This window comes from Sardina pilchardus, chromosome 6 (genome assembly GCF_963854185.1).
Source record: "Sardina pilchardus chromosome 6, fSarPil1.1, whole genome shotgun sequence".
NCBI lineage: Eukaryota > Metazoa > Chordata > Actinopteri > Clupeiformes > Clupeidae > Sardina > Sardina pilchardus.
In genome coordinates this window covers 15534163-15552577 of record NC_084999.1, presented here as the reverse complement: position 1 = coordinate 15552577, position 18415 = coordinate 15534163, and the positions used below count along the sequence as shown (strand labels likewise).

At 46.9% G+C, this 18415-nt stretch overlaps 1 protein-coding gene across 2 annotated transcripts in view; it reads left to right on the top strand.

Annotated features, from left to right (window-relative positions):
- The window catches only part of sema6e (sema domain, transmembrane domain (TM), and cytoplasmic domain, (semaphorin) 6E), a 116695-nt gene extending 98952 nt beyond the window's left edge, over positions 1 to 17743 (top strand). Inside the window, exons 18-21 of one of the 2 annotated variants that reach the window (XM_062538626.1) lie at positions 1263 to 1321; positions 1804 to 1854; positions 5272 to 5352; positions 13962 to 17743. In XM_062538626.1, the coding sequence (XP_062394610.1) occupies positions 1263 to 1321; positions 1804 to 1854; positions 5272 to 5352; positions 13962 to 15337 (1567 nt within the window). In that variant the 3' untranslated portion in view covers positions 15338 to 17743. Of the gene's footprint in view, positions 1 to 1262; positions 1322 to 1803; positions 1855 to 5271; positions 5425 to 13961 lie in introns of both variants that reach the window. The other variant, XM_062538625.1, reaches the window with a different exon arrangement.
- The last annotated feature ends 672 nt before the right edge of the window (positions 17744 to 18415 follow it).

Genomic DNA, 18415 nt, shown 5'->3' with positions numbered 1-18415 from the left:
CCGCGTGCCTTTTAAGTGTCGGCCCGGCCGGCCCTTTTCTCTCCGCGCGCAGGTTAATGGAACTGACCAGCTTAAAGCATTTCAGTCCAGAGATGGCCGACTGGCAAGGAAATTGACTATGCAGAGGGGGGTGTTAAAAATAGAAGAAGCCAAATCTGTGTCGAGGACCGAATGAGTAAAGTGCTCCGGGTGGCACAAATAATTAGGTTGATTTACCTCTCCTGTGTTGACAGGCTGATGTTATGCTGTCAGCTCGCTTCTGAAAAGTGCCGTGTTTGTGTTTCCATTAGTCCTGGATGGAATCAGTTATGAATGCAGATCTCTCTCTCTCTCTCTCTCTCCCTCTCTCCCTCTCTCTCTCTCTTTCTCTCTCTCTCTCTCTGAGCATCAGCTCGGCTTAAATTTGTGTATGTCTGTGCTACAGTAATTTCCGGTGTATTAGCGGCAATGTATATAAACTGCAGGACAGTGTTGTATGCAAGTCAAAAAAACTAAGCCATAATAATACCATATTAACTGCCCTCGTGTATTAACCTCATAGCTCAAGAAATTTAGCAAAGTCAATGTATAAACCTCGGCTAATAGTTTCCTAATAGGAAATGATTGACCTCATGAGTGACAGGGTGTGTGCGTGTGTGAATGTGTGTGTGTTTGATGGAGCATACATCATCTGTTGCTAGCTGACGACTCCAGAACAAAGCCTTTAGAAAAGGAAGCACTGAAACTGGTGCGAGATTGCGGCTGATCTGACAGTTTTAATGGGTTAGGCTGACTCTCAGGTCGAACTCATGGCAGAAAGTAGATAATTGTTATCGGTTTTGCTGAGAGTAATGATGGCTTGTGGCTGTGGAAGACTTCTGAATGGTTATCAGTGACTAACTCTTATAGCCTCAGCCTGTCAAAAGACTCTTGTATCATATGCATTTGGGAGTAGACCTTTGCATGTATTTTTGTATTGTGCCCCGAGTTTAAAATGGTCACAAACAAGATTGCCAGTGTATTCTGCATGACAGCCACTCATCCTCTATGCTGTGTTATCTGTGTGCGAACACACATTCTGTGTTATCTCTATGAACACCAAACTGTCTTTGACATTTCTTCAAGCGTCTTTCTTAAGGCTTTCAGAGAATGTCAAAGTTAACCCTACAACAACACCGCCACCTTCAAACTGTGCACTTGTGTAAAACATCACAAAGTATTGAAATATTGATATGTTTTTCTTTGCTAACGTTTGGCTCACTTCTCTTGTGTTGTTCCTCAAGGCAAGGGTTTGACCAGGACGTGGAGAGTGGTTATACGCAGTATCCAGACAGTTGTCATGGTGAGTTAAAAATCAGTTGTGTTCCGTGCTGGGCTTTGCTACCTCCCTCGTACCCTATAGCCCTGTCCTCTTGCTTAGATGAAGGCTGTTTATAACAGAAACAAAACCGAAACCGTGAAGTGCTTTTATGATCTCCAAAAATGATGTGCTAGTCCAAACACAACGGCTGCAGTAAACTCCAAACACTGCGCAAAAAACATGTATCATCTAGAGGAACCGTTATTGGGGTGGTTTATGAATGACAGTGGCGCGTGCCTAGATTCACGGCTTTAGGCTTTTGATGTTGTATAACTGTAGTGCACTAAAATGGCATTAGAAATGAGCATGTGTTATAAATACTCATTGTTCAAGGATTTAATGGGCCGCTTAGCTCTTTGATGCCATTTGAAATCATCTACTGTATGAATTGACTCGTCTGTTTAGTCACAGATAATGCATCCTTTTTTCCTGCAACCTTTGTTTCTCTCTCCCCCTCTCTGTAGACGTTTTGGCCACCACGCGAAAACAGAACACCGTAGTGGATTCTGCTTATGGTAAGTCAAAATAAAAAGGTGCTTTTTCCCCACCCGTTGTCCTCCTCCTTTTGTTTAGCTGTTGTGGTATTTATGACTCATGTTTGGCATATTATGATGATCAAAAGGCAGACGATGAGCTTTTGGGGTTTCTATCCACTGCAGTGGATTTTAGTGCTTCTCCACTTTGCTGGGAATGTTGCTTTCGAAACCCTCTTGTCTGTGTTATCTGGTCTAGTAATGGATACATATTGCTATTATTTTTCATGTTTTGTTGCCAGGCTGATAAGGTGAATTGCCTAAATGACAGATGTATTGGGCTCCATACTGTAGCTTTTGTAGCAAGGCAATCTTCCCACAGTCTGGCGTTCGGCGGGATAATTCAATCTGCTGAACTTGTGCCTCTGAAATGCCTCACAAAATGTATTTGTGTACTGCAGCACAAGATCGATACTAGCTATTACACCAAATGGCTGACCAGATTGTCACTGTTTTTTTTTTTTTCCTATCTTTTTTTCAGGGTTGGGTGGTGCAGTCAGTCGGGCTTACATGTAGGGTATCTGAAAAATATTTATTTATAACCTCAGAGTGTATAATATCACATAATTAGAGGCAAACTGAATGGATACATCCATGCAAAGTCAGCAAATTGCAGCAGACAGTCATTCAGTTGGCGTGTGTGTGTGTGTGTGTGTGTGCTGTGTGTGCGTGTGTGTGCGTGTGTGCGTGCGTGGGTGTGTGCGTGTGTGTGTGTGCGTAAACATCTGGCTATCATTGTGTCCTTCTGCACCGTTGGCACATTCATGCCCGGGTGCGCGAGGTCAGCCGCTCTGCCGGCCCATTGTCCACAACAACAACGGGCCCCAGCGTGACTTTCTGACAGGCCGACAGGCCATCAGCTCGGCGCGAGCGGGAGAGACGCCTAATTCCTCTTTTAGGAGCGGACCTCCAAGCCTGTCAGATTCCATGACTCGCTGCCCTACAATATACAGGGCTTGCTCCTATCTCGCTGACCAGAAGCGAGAGTAAAAAAAGCCCCGGCTTTTTTGCAGCGGTCCACTGTTGCACTTTTGCTGCTCCAATAGCCATCCAAGAATATTGAATACTCACTCGAGTTCTGTGAGCATGGTGTTTATTATGGCCGTATATTTTTGTGATGGAAAGCAGAGCAGTAATGTATGGTTTGTACGTTATTTATGTCTTATAAATCAACAGCATTAGTCAACAAAAAAGCCAAGATGTTGAAATGGTTGGGATTGTTTATTGTCATGTTAAATCCTGGCCTTACTGTCAAATAGCTTTTTAATCTCGTGGGAGGGGGGAAATGAGAGCAGTATATTCCAAAGAACAACAAGAGCAACAACAACAACAACAACAACAACAAAAAGAAACAGAACCCAAACCACTTCATTTCATTTGAGGGGTAGGGAGGTGGAGGGTGTGTGGGATTGTTGACGGTTTATTTCTGGCGCATATTAGTGCTGTTGTGAGATCGAGACGGCATGTGTGAAAACGGCTTCTCTCTTCGATCTGGAGCGACGCCACTCAACTCCCCGCACGCGAAAAGCGCCGTCTTCGCCACGACAAACTCGATCTCGCAGGCAACTTGGCTCCATACCTGCATGCTTTTGTGGTTGCTGCGTGATCGTGATGACAGTGGGGGGGGTGGCTTGAGGGCAAATGCACAGTGAGAATTGAGGCTTGATGAGCCTTCCCACAGATTCATTTGGTTTGTCTCTCCCTTGTCACTCCATCAACAACACCCCCCCACCACCGCCGCCTCTCCAAATGAGCCAAAATGAGTTTACTCTCTTCAGGGTTTTTTCCTTCTTATTTTCTTCGGAGAGGTGGGAGCGTTGCTTGTGGGCGCAGGAAGAAGAGTCTTTTTTTTTTCCCCTCTTCCTCTCCACAGTAAGACAAAGCCATTCACGTCTCGGAGCCGTGGAGCAATTATTTCCTCGCTGACAACCCACAACACCCACGTGGTGGAGACAGCACACGGCGCTCCAGCCGCCGCCGAGTGCCAACGCTCCCCATCGCCGGCGGGCGGCGGGCGGGCGGGCGGGCGGGCATGCAGGGACGAGGAGAGGAGAGCCAGCTCCATTCTCTCTCTCCATTCTCTCCTCTCGCTCCATTCTCCCCATTCTCCCCATTGTTTGTGTAGGCCTCCCCGCTGAGATGACTGTATATGACGGCTAAAGCAGAGAGAGAGAGAGAGAGAGAGAGAGAGAGAATGCCTTAGACGCCTGGTTTTGTTTGGGGGGTGGGGGATTTGGGGTACGGTTTTTTTTTTCCCTCTCCCGTTGATTTTTCTTCCATTACAGCAGGAGGAGCTGGGGAATGGTAATAATGCATGGGGCTAATAACACAGCCCTGCAGCTAGTGTCCAGAGCGCCAGCTTTGCCCTCCCCGTGGTGGGTAGCTTTCATTTGCCTGGCACAGATGGCATTCTGACAGGATTTATTTAGTGCAAAAACTTGCCGGCCAGAAGACTGAAACGGGTAAATGGAATGGAATGAGGAGTTTGTTGTTAAAATATTTTACTGTGGCCTGAAACCTTTTGTAAACTGGAACAGTGCTGCACAATGGCCGTCACCATGGTGAAATGCCAATGCCCAGGAGCAATATGGCTCAAGAACACGGCTGGAAGTGAGAGTGGAGAGGTAGAAAAATTGTTGCTTTTTTTCCCTTCTCAGTGGAAGTAGAAGAAAGTTGTAGTGATTCCATCACAGTGCCCCAAGTCTTGATCATTTCGACTTCTGGTAGTGGCAAGGTGTATCAAATTGTGTTTTTGACATCTAAAGCTGACACATATTTCCACCTATGTGGTCCAGCGAGGGGAGTGAAAGCATACTCACTTAAAAAATGGTCCCTTTGGTAGTCGCCAGCTGGCCAGGTGCTGCTGAACAAGCTCTTGTCCAAGACCTGTCTGGATGGCCTGGAGAGAGGCATTCCTTAGTGTCTGCTCTGCTAGAAACATAAGGAGCACTTGGAAATGGTGCTGTTGACTTTGATGCCAAATATTGCATTTCTCCACAAAGTGCTTTACATCGCGCGGGTCTTATTAGTCTGTTTCTTGTATTGATGTATAGTTATGTCAAGGCCAAGTAGGCTGCTCTTGATATTTCGGTGTTCATTACTCCATTACTGTAAATTAACTTCAAAATCCATATGAAGTCAAATTCTGTCAAACTGAATTGTATCTGGAGTGGTTGCTATGGCTGTATGTATAATAATTCTTTCCCTTCACAGCCTTGTGTGTTTTGTCCAAACCAGGGGATTGATGTCTTTCATTAATTCAGTGCTAAATGATCCAGCCTTGAGGCCGGTTGTTTGAAGGTTTGTATTGGGACTGTTCTTTCATGTGGATTTCACTGACTGGTTCCTCTGTTGCCCTCCCCCCTCCCTCCCTCCCCTCCCCCCCCAACACAATCACAGGAAAGACCACCCCCACTACAACCGCCAGCACAACCAGTCAGGCAGCAGTCCTTCCCAAGGTGCCCGGTGACTCACAGAAAGGTACAGGGCCTGAGGGGCACCCTTCAGTGGGGGACCAGGGCTCGCCTGACTCTGAGGCCATCAGTGTAGAGGGTAAGGAGGCCGGGGAAGTTGGGGGGAGAGAGAGAGAGACGTGTCTAACTCTCGCCATCTGCCCTTTCTAGACCTTTCTAGACCTATCTAGATAACCTCTAGATGCAATGGTTTGACCCCTGTCCCTTTCTTGCGCAGTACTGGATTTGCACTGTTGAGCCTGGAGCTTGCACTGCCCACTCTCTCTGTCAAGGCTGAGAATTAACGCGCTGCGCTTGTTTTTTTTCCCCTCAATGTTCGCTAAATAACATCAAGAGAGAAAGAGAGACGCTAATGCTTGCCATTTTCACTTCTTTATTTTCATTTATTAGGAGTTTTATTTTAGCATTATTCATCAAAAACAACCACCGACCAAAACAACCGCTGATCCAATCCTATCTCCTCAGCTGCAAAGATAATATATATTTAGCGCATCCTCATGCTGTGTTCATTATCCCTGAATGACCCTCAGTGCGGAGTTCAAAAGATATCGCCTATATTTTGTTTTTTCCATTTCTCTTGAGGAGTGTTTACAGATCCCTCCTCCTCCTCCTCCTCCTCTTCGTTCCTACACTCCTGTGCCAAGAGTCTATAAATCTGGAGAGGGGGGGGGGTTTGCACCGCACCAAGCCGACAGAGCTCTACCACAGCCATGATGAGCCGCTCAAAAGCAAATGAAAAGCGCCAGCCGCAAATAAACAACCGCCGTGCCCGGCAGCAGATGTCCAAGCCAAGTAATAGAAACTTTCTGCCGGAGCAATCTATTTTCTGCCGGGCGGCGTTGTTGCCACTCACGCAATCAAAGGACGAAGCAAGGAGCCCATCAGACTAGTAGAGTGAGATGGAAGGCCAAGGGTGGGGAGTGGTGTGTTTTTTTTTTTGAGGGGGGGGGGGGGGGGGGGGCATTTAGGAAAAACCTCTATAGTCTTACAACAACAGCAAAGCTTCACAAACAGGGATTGGGGTGCCATATTTTTTGTATCCGGTAATACCTGAGCAGCATAGGAGTTCTCATCTTCACAACGTCCACATCAGGCCATTCTCAAAGCTTGCAGCAAGTGTCTATTTGTATTTATGATAATTCCGATCCAGTGAGCAAGGGTGCTGCTCTTGAGTAGCTATAGCATTTATGCCATTACATAAAGCCACCAGTAGGCACTTAGGCATAGATACCAGTCTGTTATGTGTAATTTCAGTAAGTGTGCACTCAAGGTTAATCGGGATGCTTCCATTAAAGGGTTTTCATCCACTTCACCGTGCTACAAGTGCGCAGCTTAAACCTACACACGGTATTTTTGCAGATCGAGATGTGCGTAACGATGCACAGGATCACCCACGGAGTCCGGCCTTGGAGAGGCTTTCTCCCCCCCCCCCCCCTTTGGGTCAGGGCTACCTGTGCACCGGAGTCCTCCCACCGGCAGCTATTTTAAACACAGAAGCCTCTCTCAGGTCATTTGCAAATTCAAGGTTGTCCCGGGGAAAACGTGCAAACGGAGATAATTTATCTGGAGAGCAGAGGTAGACATGTTGATAATGGGAGCGCACTAGCAGGGCTCCAAAACTCATTAAAAGACTGCGGGGAGAGCGGCAGATGAACTCGGGCTGAACTCTTCCCTCTTGAAGTCGGTCGGAGGCCTGTGGGGAGCCGCTGTTTTCCGCTGGTTATTAATACCTCGCTAGAGGAGAGAAACGCCGGTTCGCGCTCAGATGCTGCGTCGCTTTTTCCGCCTCCCCGCTTCTCTCCCCAGAGCATGACACAACAGGACACCGGCATTGAGCGCCGTGCCGTTAAGTCCAGCGTTAATGACGAGTTATTTAAAAAAAAAAAAAAGAAAGTGGTCGTTCGCACAATGCAAGTGAGTGTTCTCAGTTTCTGGGACGCTGATATTGGGGATGGATCTCGGTGTAGTTTGTGGTGAGTCATGTAATGGAGGAAATGAATTTGATGGCTCGTGAGAGGCCTTTAGGTGACGCATGCATCATGGCGTTGTTTTTCTCAGATGTCACGGCCAGCGTGCCGTCACTTACTCACAGCGCGTTTAGCAGTGTGAATTTATTAAAGGTCAGTGAAACTAGCTCATTTTTCCCCCCGAGAAAAAAAAACGCTGCCCAGCACAATTCTGGCACGTGGGAAGTTGAACATGACCTCATGTGTTGTTTCTTCAAACTCCGAGCGAGAAGAAAAATGGGTTTCCTCCTATTTTGCGACACTCTCCACCTCAACTTTTATGTCGAACGGTTCGGAGCAGATAGCTTATCGTAGAATCGCACAACAAACACAAGAAGGAAAAAAAAATCCCAGCCCCAGCAAGCTGTTTTATCTCAAATAAACAAAGCGCCATTCGCACACAGCCAAATACCGTCCCCACTAAACTCCCAGTCCTGAGTTCTAAAGTAAGTCCTAAACATTGTCCCCAGAAAGTCAACAACACGGCCTTTGCAAGCAGAGTCTCCCATCAGTCAAGCTCTTGGCTCACAGTGCTCGGATCTACGTACACGCAGACTTTCCTTTCCCAGTCCTCCCAGCCTCTCTACCCTCCTCTGGTTTCCTCCCATGATCCCTATGGACAAAGAGGACTCTTCCTCTCTGCTGCTTTAACCCGCCTGTAGTTTTTGGAACTAATCACCTGCCTCCTCCTTAGTTCAATCCTTCTTCTCTCCTCCCTGTTTTTCCCAACCAAGCTGTTCTTTCCTCCGTTGAGTTTAGTGGCTTCTTCTATGAGTGTCCTGCACGCAAAGTGTTTTTGGTTTGTTTGGTTTGTTTCGTTGTTTTTCTTCCCCCCCTTATAGATGTCTTCAAAAACCTGGTTCCAGGAGCACCAGATCTGGTCTTGCTGAAACGGGTTTCTGGCAGTTTACTTTTTTCCCTCATGCATGACGAAGGCAGCGGGCTTTTCCTTTAACGAATGCTTGTGTTTTTGGGTTCTTTGGAAGGGAGCAGCGGTGCCTCTGGAGCGTTTTCCTCTTCCTCCAAAGTCGAATGTTGAATGTTCCCTTCGTGCTTGTGTGTACACCATGCTGAGCCGTGTATATATGCATGACACATACATCTGGGTGGGAGAGCAAGAAAAGGATGGCTTACAAAAAAAATGTGGTTAACAAATGCAGCATGTGTGATATTGTGATATATGATGTTTTCATAGTATGTCAACCTGCGAGCCAGACTCCAAAACAAGGTGCTTAATCACAGGGTAAATGACCATGTCCTGACAGCGCAAGATAACAAACATAGACGAGCATGAAAACAGAAAGAAAAAAAAGTTTTGAGTGAAAACTCGTAAGATAATTCTGTTTAGTCAGTGTGTCTTTTCATGGGTACCGCTCAAAGAGAATTGAATTGACAGCCGTCTCAAGTGGAGAAAAGTGTGCCGATTTAATTCCAAGAGAATCCATGATTAAATTAATTTGTTCCATTCCCACACTAAGACATGCTCAATTACTAAGTGTTGTGTAGGGTATTACACCGACTGTGGTTTTTTGAGTTGTCAATTTTGTGACTTTTTTTTTTTATCCGGGATTGGCATTTTAACGTACACTCACACTCATGAGTAATATGGGTGAGGGTTTGGGTTTATGTGTGTGTGGGGGCGGGGGGTCTTCCAATACTGAAGAATCCTGAACATCTTTAATTTGTTGATACCACCCCACCCTCCATCACCACCCCCACCCACCGTCTTCACAGCTGAAAATAAAATTCCGGGCATTAGTTGGGAGTTTAGCTTGCTTGATGCACCCCAAGCAATTTTGACTCACAGCTGCCGCACAATGGAATGAAGTGCCTGTTAATGGGGGAGAGCCGTATAGAGCGGCGTCTTTCAGACGCAGAGAAAGGGAACTAATTAAGGCATTCAGGAATGCCTTCATTTGCCACAAATGAACTCACTATGACGAATGCTTCCAGTGTTAACAGAGGAGAAATCATCAGTTCTGACTGAATGAAACAGTACAAAAAAAATGTCAAAAAAGAAATACCGCAAGTAATGGAAAAAAAAATCTATTAATCAAAATCTATGGATCTTTGAGCTTGCAGCTGAGAAGTTCAATGATGCATTTGTCAGCAAGCCTCAAGATTTACTACAGAAATACATTAGGGTACTGGGCGTGAAACTTGAGGATTGATACACACACACACAGGCTCAGAATCATCATAGACATCTTGACACCCTGTTGCTCTCTCATAGTCAGCATATCTGAAATATCTGCCAGAAAAACATCCCACACCAACATAACACAGACACACACGCACACACAGAAAGTAAGTTGTCAACTTGTTCTTCAGTCATTATTGGATTGGAATTTTGTTTACAGTGGAGTAAAACCACACTTTCACACTTACCTAACACAGTGTGGACAAAAAGTGCTCACAACTCCTTGGCCTCCCTCTTAGCCTTTTTTTCTCCGCATGGCCTGTCTCCAATTAGCAAGAGACAGCAGCAACCAACTCCAGCTTTTTCGGTTGCGTTTTTCGCAGGCTTATGTAATGCAGAGTAGCATCTATTTTTAACCTCATGGATGCGATCAGTGTTTGGCAGGGTAGACGAGCGCCTTAAAAGCCCAGAGAAGGAGAGGAGCGGACCGGCAGAGGCGCAGTGGCTGAGGCAGAGGCAGAGGCGTAGCGACGCACCACACAGCTGCTTCAGAGAGAGAGAGAGAGAGAGAGAGAGAGAGAGCCTTCAAGCCCAGCAGACTGACGGGCTGTCAGTCATAATGCACATGCCTCGCTTCCCTCCACTTGCTTCCATTCTTTCTTTTTTCCCCACTCTCTCTCTCTCTCTCTCTCTCTCTCTCTCTCTCTCTCTATCTCTCTCTCTTTCTTTCTCTCTCTGTAAACTTCTGTCTGCACCTCTTTCTCTCTATCACTATCACTCCTTTCATTGTGGTGCCATTGTAGTCACTCTCCTTTTTTTTCTGTCCCTTTTTTTACCTCACATGTGCACCTTTTCTTGGTCTCTCTCTCTCTCTTTTTGTTTCCCTCTGTTTAGCATGTTCTCACTCTTGCTCGTTTCCTTTTGCCTGGCTGTGCCACCCTTTTGTCTGTGTCTTGCTTCACTCACTGTCTCTCACACGCGCACACACTTCCACTCGTTTCTCTCTCTCTCTTTTCTCCAGCTTCTCTCTCATCCTACTTTTTCCCCCAGTCCTCTTGTGTTTCGCTACAGCCCATCTGTTTGTTTACATTTTGGCAGATCCATGCATGTCCAAATTGGTTTGTCCCTGTTATGTTCACACATTTGGACTATAATAAGACACTGTACAAAGACAAACAGCATGCTGAAAAAATATGTTATGTGACATTGTTAGTAATTTCATTATATAAGCCGTTGGTGAAAATAGTTTAAATACATAATAATGAGGTGTAATATAATGACACACTGAGGATGTTTCACTTTGTATGTGACTTGAAAATCACAGAACTGTAATTTGTCCTATAATTTGAAACAGTCTCAGAAATGAGTGAAAAAGTCCCCTTTCCCGACTAAATTCTTCATAGTGACACATGGCGAAGCTAATTTCCCCAGGATCAAACACGCTTGGCCCCGTTTGCGCTCACCGTAAACAGGAACAAATTCATCATCTGTGTCTGTGGGTATCGCTTTCACTGTGGACACGCCACCATATGTCACCCACATGCACCAGTTCAGTCATTTACGAGAAGCACAAACATATTTTGACAGGCCCTACATGGAAACGGGGATGATTTGTGCGCCTCCTGTCGGGGCACCCCTCTGTGATACCCCCCCAAGACACCCGCTTTTGACTCATCCCATGTGTGAGTCCCCCGTCACACCCCCCCACCCCCACCTCTTCCCCTCCTCCCACACACACAAACACACACACACACCTTTACTCTCCCGTGACCCAGGTTGGGGGGGGGGTGGGGGGGGGGCATCACGTTGTCTGAGCCTGGTGACTCACATGTACTCGGGGCATCATAAAACAGCTCCTCACGCCCAGTAAACGATTAGTCTGATCCCCGCTCCCACCTCCCGACTCCCACACAGCTCACATCTCACTTTAGCTTCCAGGGAGTGCACGTTCATTTTTGGTTGGGCCGGCGGTGTGCAGCTGCATGCTAAGCGCACATTTTTTAATTTGTTTACCGCGGCGCCCGAAAAGCTCGGACATCGCCGCGTATCGCAACACAAAACGATTGTGATGATCAACATGGCCGCCTTCCTGTCAGTAGGTAGACTAATGAGTTTGCAGAGAGAGGAGATGAGATGGTGGAGCAATTAAAGATGCAGCACCATGGACATGTGTGTGATGAATTGGGGGGGTGATTTTCAGGACTAGTTTTGACAGGCTAGTTATGATTCTCGCCGGTTCAAAATCAGATGAGCGATGCTGATGAAGAACATTCACTTATTATCATTATGCTGTCACCATCAAAGACAGCAAATTATTCTCCTCTTCAGGCATTTGGACGTGTGCTGTTCCACTCGCCCGTTCTTCCCTGTGACTGAACTCCGGGAGTATTTGAAGAGTGTTGCATGGCACACGCAATACAGTATTATATTCTCTTGGACAGTTCCCAGAACAGGACTGGACTGAGATTGCCTGTATATGTGTGCTCTCTGTCCACCGCCATCCATAACTGTTCCCCTCCACCTGAAGTTATTAGTGCCGTCTCCATATATGTCTTCATGACAGCCCTCCAAGGCTGCAAAATAAAAAAATAAAAAAAAATAGGAAAAGAAAATGCTCATAATTTCTCTCACACCACAAGACCTGCTTCAGGTGAGCTTCAGAAACACCGGCACGGGCTCAGCGTTACACAGCAGTCTCATTTCCATAGCGGCACCAACGGCAACGGGAGGAAGATGGAATACCCTGGGTTTTTCATGTAACCCCTGAGCACCCATTTGTTATGCCGCGTGCCCTGGGAATAGCTCCCGCTAGCAACTTTGGGACGCACATAAATCTCTCCATCAAAATTGTTAGTCATTTTCTCCCTCTCCCTACAGCTTCAAGGGGGTAAAAAAAAGAGAGAGTTTTGATTGATGTTAATTTTTTACCCACCCCTTCCCTCTCTGCTTACATAAACAGTAAGAGAGAAAATAACATTGCGGAAACAAAAGCGCACTCCATCCCACAGTCGGAAAACGAGTCAAGTGCCGGGCGCTGTGTAGGCTCTAATGTGTTTATATTGATGCCTGGAGATAGATTGTTTCTGTGCGGCTCACATAGACTTATTATGGATTCATAATTGCGTTTCTGCTTGCAGCTGCAGTAAAAGAATCCCTATTGCCACCCCCCTACCCCCCTACCCCCAGCATTCCACCCACATGCTGCCGCTCTCTCTCCGGTCCCTCTGTACCTATTTGCCGAGACTAAATATATCTCTTCAGAGCGCACTTTCTATTGGTTTAAACAACACACTCGACCTTTCATCATTTACAAAATTTTTTCGGATCGCCGCGTCTGTGCGTTTTTGGGATCGAGTTTTAAAAGTCGGCGTTAGAGTTGCTGCAGGTGAAAAATGACTTGAACCCAGCGAGCTGCCGCTGACTGAAGAGACAAGAGGCTTTTGTGCCGCGCGCTCGCCACTCTTCCTTTCATCATTTCATCATTTATCGCCATCATCATTAGCGCCCGTTACCCATCATCCCTCAGCAGCCCTTTAACCTGCGCCGCCATTATGGGCAGAAATTATCCCATTCCCGAGCACCTGCAATTTGGTCCCACCTTCACCAGCTAATTTACCCGTCTCGCCGAGACTGTATACTGTCATGTTTCTAGGCAGGCAGAGAGAGAGAGACCTGACACTACAGATGGTTGAAACACTTGCAAATGAGCCCTGATTGCAAGAGGTGCCATTTATCACATCTCTCCTCGGCGTGGATAGCATTAGACAAATAGTTTGATATTCCAAGGTCTCTTCGGTTCATTCCTTCCTCCTTCCCCCTTTCCCAGAATCCTTGCTCCTCAAGCCTCGACACTTCCACACTTTTCACAATAACTTCGACGTTCAAGTTCAAGGTATAGGAGGGTTTTTTTTTTTTTTGGTTGTTTCTTTCTTTCGTCACAATCAACTGGTCTCCGTCGGTTTTGGCTGGTGCGCGGAGCCAGATGCTCCAGTGCCATGAGTCACGCATGAGAAGCGGCCCTTTCCAGAAGGGATGTCCGTTGTCTGCTAGTGCCACTGTTAATATTTAAGCCCTGCTCTCAATTAGAGCTTTATTACTCACATGGGAGCCCTTACCCTATACCATCCTCCTCAGTCAGAAGCACACAGAGGGCTTAGCTCCTGGCGCAAAAGGATTTGTTGATTTATTAAGCCAAGAAGCTAATTGTCCACTTCAAACATCTCTTGCCATTTAACTGCCCACATTGTTTTTTGCACGGCACTGTGCCTAAGCATCCAGAACCGGTGCCTGTCGAAAAAGACCGCCATTAGGTTAGAGCCTGCAGTCTGTCTCCGGATCGGTGTTAATTAAAGTGTGCTTAACATGTCAAGTCTTTCTTTTTTTGTGTGTGTGTGTGTGTGCGGGTCTGTCTTCATTGGCTACGCTCACTGTTCCACCCTCCCCTGTTTTTCTTCTTCTCCTCTCGACTAGGAGTGCGACGCCCTCCTGAGGTGGAGAAGACCAACCACAGCGTCCACTACACCCTGCTGATCGCCTGCGTGCTCGTGGCCTTCGTCCTGGGCGCGTTCCTGTCCGGCTTCCTGGTCTCGTGCTACTGCAACCACAGCTCCAGCAAGACCAAGCGGCTGCCCAAGGACCCGGAGGTGTCCATCCCCCACGCGCTCTCGCTCCGCAGCCTGGCCAAGCTCAACGGCCTGCTGGAGAGCCAGAGCAAGGAGGACAAGCTGGACGTGCCCTCGCCCAAGGTCTACAACTCCTTCTTCGGCAACGGGAAAGAGCACCCCTCGCGAAGGCACCACGGGCACCACGGCATGGGCGACCTCATCCACCCGCACCACCACCACCACCACCACCACCACGGCTCGGAGCTGTCCGGGCTGCCGACGCCCGACTCCACGCCGGAGCTGCCCATCAAGAGCATGAAGGCCTTCAAGAACCAGTGGGAGAAGAACCAGAACTGCAACAACGCCAAGGAGCCCAAGCCGCACAACGTGCCCGGCTCCAGGCCCAGCTCGGGGCTGCACCAGCAGGTGTTCCCCTTCTCGCACGGCCTGTCCAACGGCCAGGCGCTGGGCGGCTCCATGCACCTGGAGGAGCGCAAGATCCACAACGCAGAGCGCGTGATGAGCCAGCAGCAGCAGCAGCCGTACCACGGCTACCCGCACAAGGTGGTGGACGTCACGTCGCTGGACGAGCTGCTCAAGCACATCCACGAGATCAACGTGACCACGGGCGGCCTGGGCGGCGGGCTCGGCGGCGGCAAGGTCATGACCTCGTCCATGTCGGCGCACGCCGGCCAGATGGCCTTCGCCAACCGCGTGCAGCCGCAGATCCCCGAGACGGAGACGGCGCCGTACTACAGCTCGTCCACGCTGCCGCGCGACAGCCTGACGCGGCGGATGGACGTGCCGCCCGACATGCCCATGCCGCCGCCGCCGTCGCAGTCCACGCTGGAGCGCCTGGCGCGCCACCCCGGGCACCACCGCCACTCGCTCATCGCCGCCTCCAAGATGGCGGCCGGGGGCGGCGGAGTCGGCGGCGGGATGGTGGCGCGCCAGCACAGCTTCAACCACCAGGGCGGGCGCCCGCTCATGCTCGCGCGGATGAACTCCGCCGGGAGCAGCGGCGGCGGCATCGGCGGCGTTGGCATCTGCGAGGTGCGCCACCCGCTCATCCCCGCCAGCTACCTGACGCGCCAGCACAGCTACAGCGAGCAACCCGAGTGCCACCGCGGCGGCGGCGTCAACGTGCGCCGGACGGCGTCGCTCAAGCCAGACGTGCCCCCCAAGCCGCTCTTCATCCCCGCCACCTCGCCCGTCAACCAGCAGGGCAAGTTCAACTACTGAGGCCAACCAACCAGAGCTTTTGTTTTAACAAAACAAAAACAAAAACAAAAAACAAAAAACAGGACTGCACACACGTATCTGTGTAATCCCATGACTGGAAATGAAAACGAAAAAAGAAAAGAAAATATTCAAACGAGCATTGAGATTTGAACTGGCAGTCGGGGACGCTGCCTGCTACACTTGAACGTGACCCACTTTTCTCTATGTCCATTGAATATATTTGTACCATATTGGTATTGCTCAGCTATTTGCTTCTAGAGGGTGGAAAACTGGGGGATAGCATCTGCCAGAAGATCACCTTGTTTTTTAGGCTGCCACTGTCTTCATTGTGGCTTTAAATGCAACTCTGAACAGTAAGGGCTGACATCACCACGGAAACTGCTGGACACAATCGGCTCGGGGCCCTTTGTGATGCTACTCATCTTTTCGCTTTTGCTCAACCATTCTGTTGGACGTAGAGGTGATGATCAGTGATTGTTTCTTATAATAACGTGTATATATATATGCATGTGTGTGCGTGTGTGTGTATATATGTGTGTTCATATCTACACAGTATATATGTATACATTACACAGATCAAACACAGTATCGTGTCTATACTGTGGATTACAGCTTCTCAAAAGAAACACTTTATTTGCCTTATTTTGAGAACAAAATAAACTGTTACATTTCTACAACCCCCCTCCCCTAGTACCCCTTGTTCCCCTAGTATATTGCACCATCTTAACAAAAAAACACCACGCAAGAGATTTATAAGCAATAACCATACCACAAACTCCCTTGAAATGGCATGAAATTAAGTCTCCCCCAACAGGAAAGCGTTTAATTACGCAAAGCTTCATCATTTTGAGGATATTTGTATTGCATTCTCAATTTCTAGTAACATTTGGGCAGTGACCAAAAAAAAGTTAGGCATGGGAAGACCACTAATGTTCTTCTGTGGCCATATATGCAGTATTAAAAACTACCCCTGACTAACGTGTGTTTGGTATGTGTGTATGTCCAAGCAGAAGCTTTGCAAAAGCAGGTATATCAGCAAACAATTCAGAGATCATACATCCACGACAAGTATTACTCCCTTGGTTTTTAATTTAGTGAAGACTGCATCACTTGCAATTAACTTTGTAGTCATTGGTTGTAAATATAGGAATAATAACTAGCCGAATATTAATTGTTTAATTGTGTAAATTGTGCCTTATTTAATATGGTATGTGCTCTGGGAAAGGGTGGGGGTGATGAATGAAAATGAAGATGCTACAGTTTGTGTTTTATCTTTTTTTATTTTTCAATTTCGATGTCAGTATACTGTATGCCACATGTACCATAGGTTTATATTTCTATCTAGGCCTTTTTGATATCCCCTGAACTGTGTGAATAGGTTTAACAACTACCAGCTTAAGACTGCAGGTTCTATTTTAATCTATTTCGCTCCACTTCTGTGCTTTTTTCCTCCTCATTGAGTGGGTTGGTGATGCCTTTGCACGCATTCACATTGTGTTCACCAGATCCGATCAAAATCTGCCGATTTCGTCGAAGCGCATATTTTTACAGTATAGTGCAGCAGAGCACCACCAAGAGCACCAGTATAGTGTAGTGGAGCACTGGCTTCAGAGAGTAGTGTTTGTGTTTGTACTTTTCTTCTAGTTTATTCCACTGCTCTTAGACAACAGCTGAGACTATTGATAGGGGAACCAACGCTGATCAAGGTGTTTCATTACATCGTCTGTTCAACACTGCCTGCAGTGGAACTCAATGTGATACTTGCTCTGCATCTCTCTTTCTTCCCCTCTCTCTCTCTCCCTCTCTTTCTTTTTCTCTTTTTCTCTCTCTCTCTCAATCTTTCTCTCGTAGACATACACACTCTTTCTCTTGGTTCTCTGCTCTTAAGAATACCTATTGATGTGGTGCTCCACTATTGCACTTTTCAGACCAATTTCTGAGTATTGCTCTTAACTGTACTCTTGACTAAAAATGTTCTCAAGATCTATCATAAAAATGTGAAACAAAATGGTGTATTTGTAACTGCCTGGATTACTGCAGTTTGCCTGCACTTGAATTCACCACAAGCTGACTTCTCATCCATATATACTCACCAGGCTTGTAGATGGCCAGTCATAACACATGTGCATTCAACGTTTAAAAAAAAAAAAAAAAACTATTTGGGAAAACAATGGTTAAAGAAATATACAGAGAACAAAAGAGACACCTATTCGCTGACAGTAGTCTTGTCAGTATGACCTTACACCGAGAAGAGGGCTGTGTTTAGTTGTTGAGATGAAGCGTGGCTTGTTGGAACAGAAATAGGGGTTGATGAAGGAAAGGGAATAGTCTTTGTCAATTTTAATTGCTATAACCATTGAGGTTTCTTGTTATTGCACAGTGTAAATAAAAATAATGTCATTTGGAGCTTTCATTGTGTCAGTGTTATTATTAATTGATCTTAGATTCATGTGTTTGATTGTTGTTTATCTAGTAGTTTAGGAGACCAATTTAAAGCCCCTTTCATTACGTTGCTTCTTTTGATGGTTTGATTGTGTTACCACTTGTTTCAAGTTGGCTGCACATGATCACACACAATAACATTTTGCAGGGGATTCTGTCAAATAATGTCATTTTACAAGCATCTGTTCTAGCAACCATTGCCAGTAGAAAAACACATGAAAGTCTGGTGAAGCCGAGGCTGCATTTTCAAAACATTTTTTAAATGTCTAAAGCAGGGCATGTCTTTAGTGGGTGAGCCTAATCAAGGTAGCCTCCTGCTGGTCAAGATCATAAGGTCCATAGTGCTGGCAAACTAAAGCCATAGGCTTTCAAGGTTGATTGAGCTGGCAATAAGCATTTTCTTCCATTCCGCAGCTACTTTCAAAATAGCATTTCAGAATCAGCCATCGTATGCCATAGTATTCATATCACAATGCCTACAGTCAGCATTTTGCTGTTTTGAGTGGCCAATTTCAAAGTAAAATATATATTATGTTTCTCCCCCTGAGGTGTTTTCATAGTGTTTGCAGCGCACAGATGGGTCGTCTGACGTGTGTGGCTCAGGTGATTGGCTCCTAATTTTACACGCTGGCACTA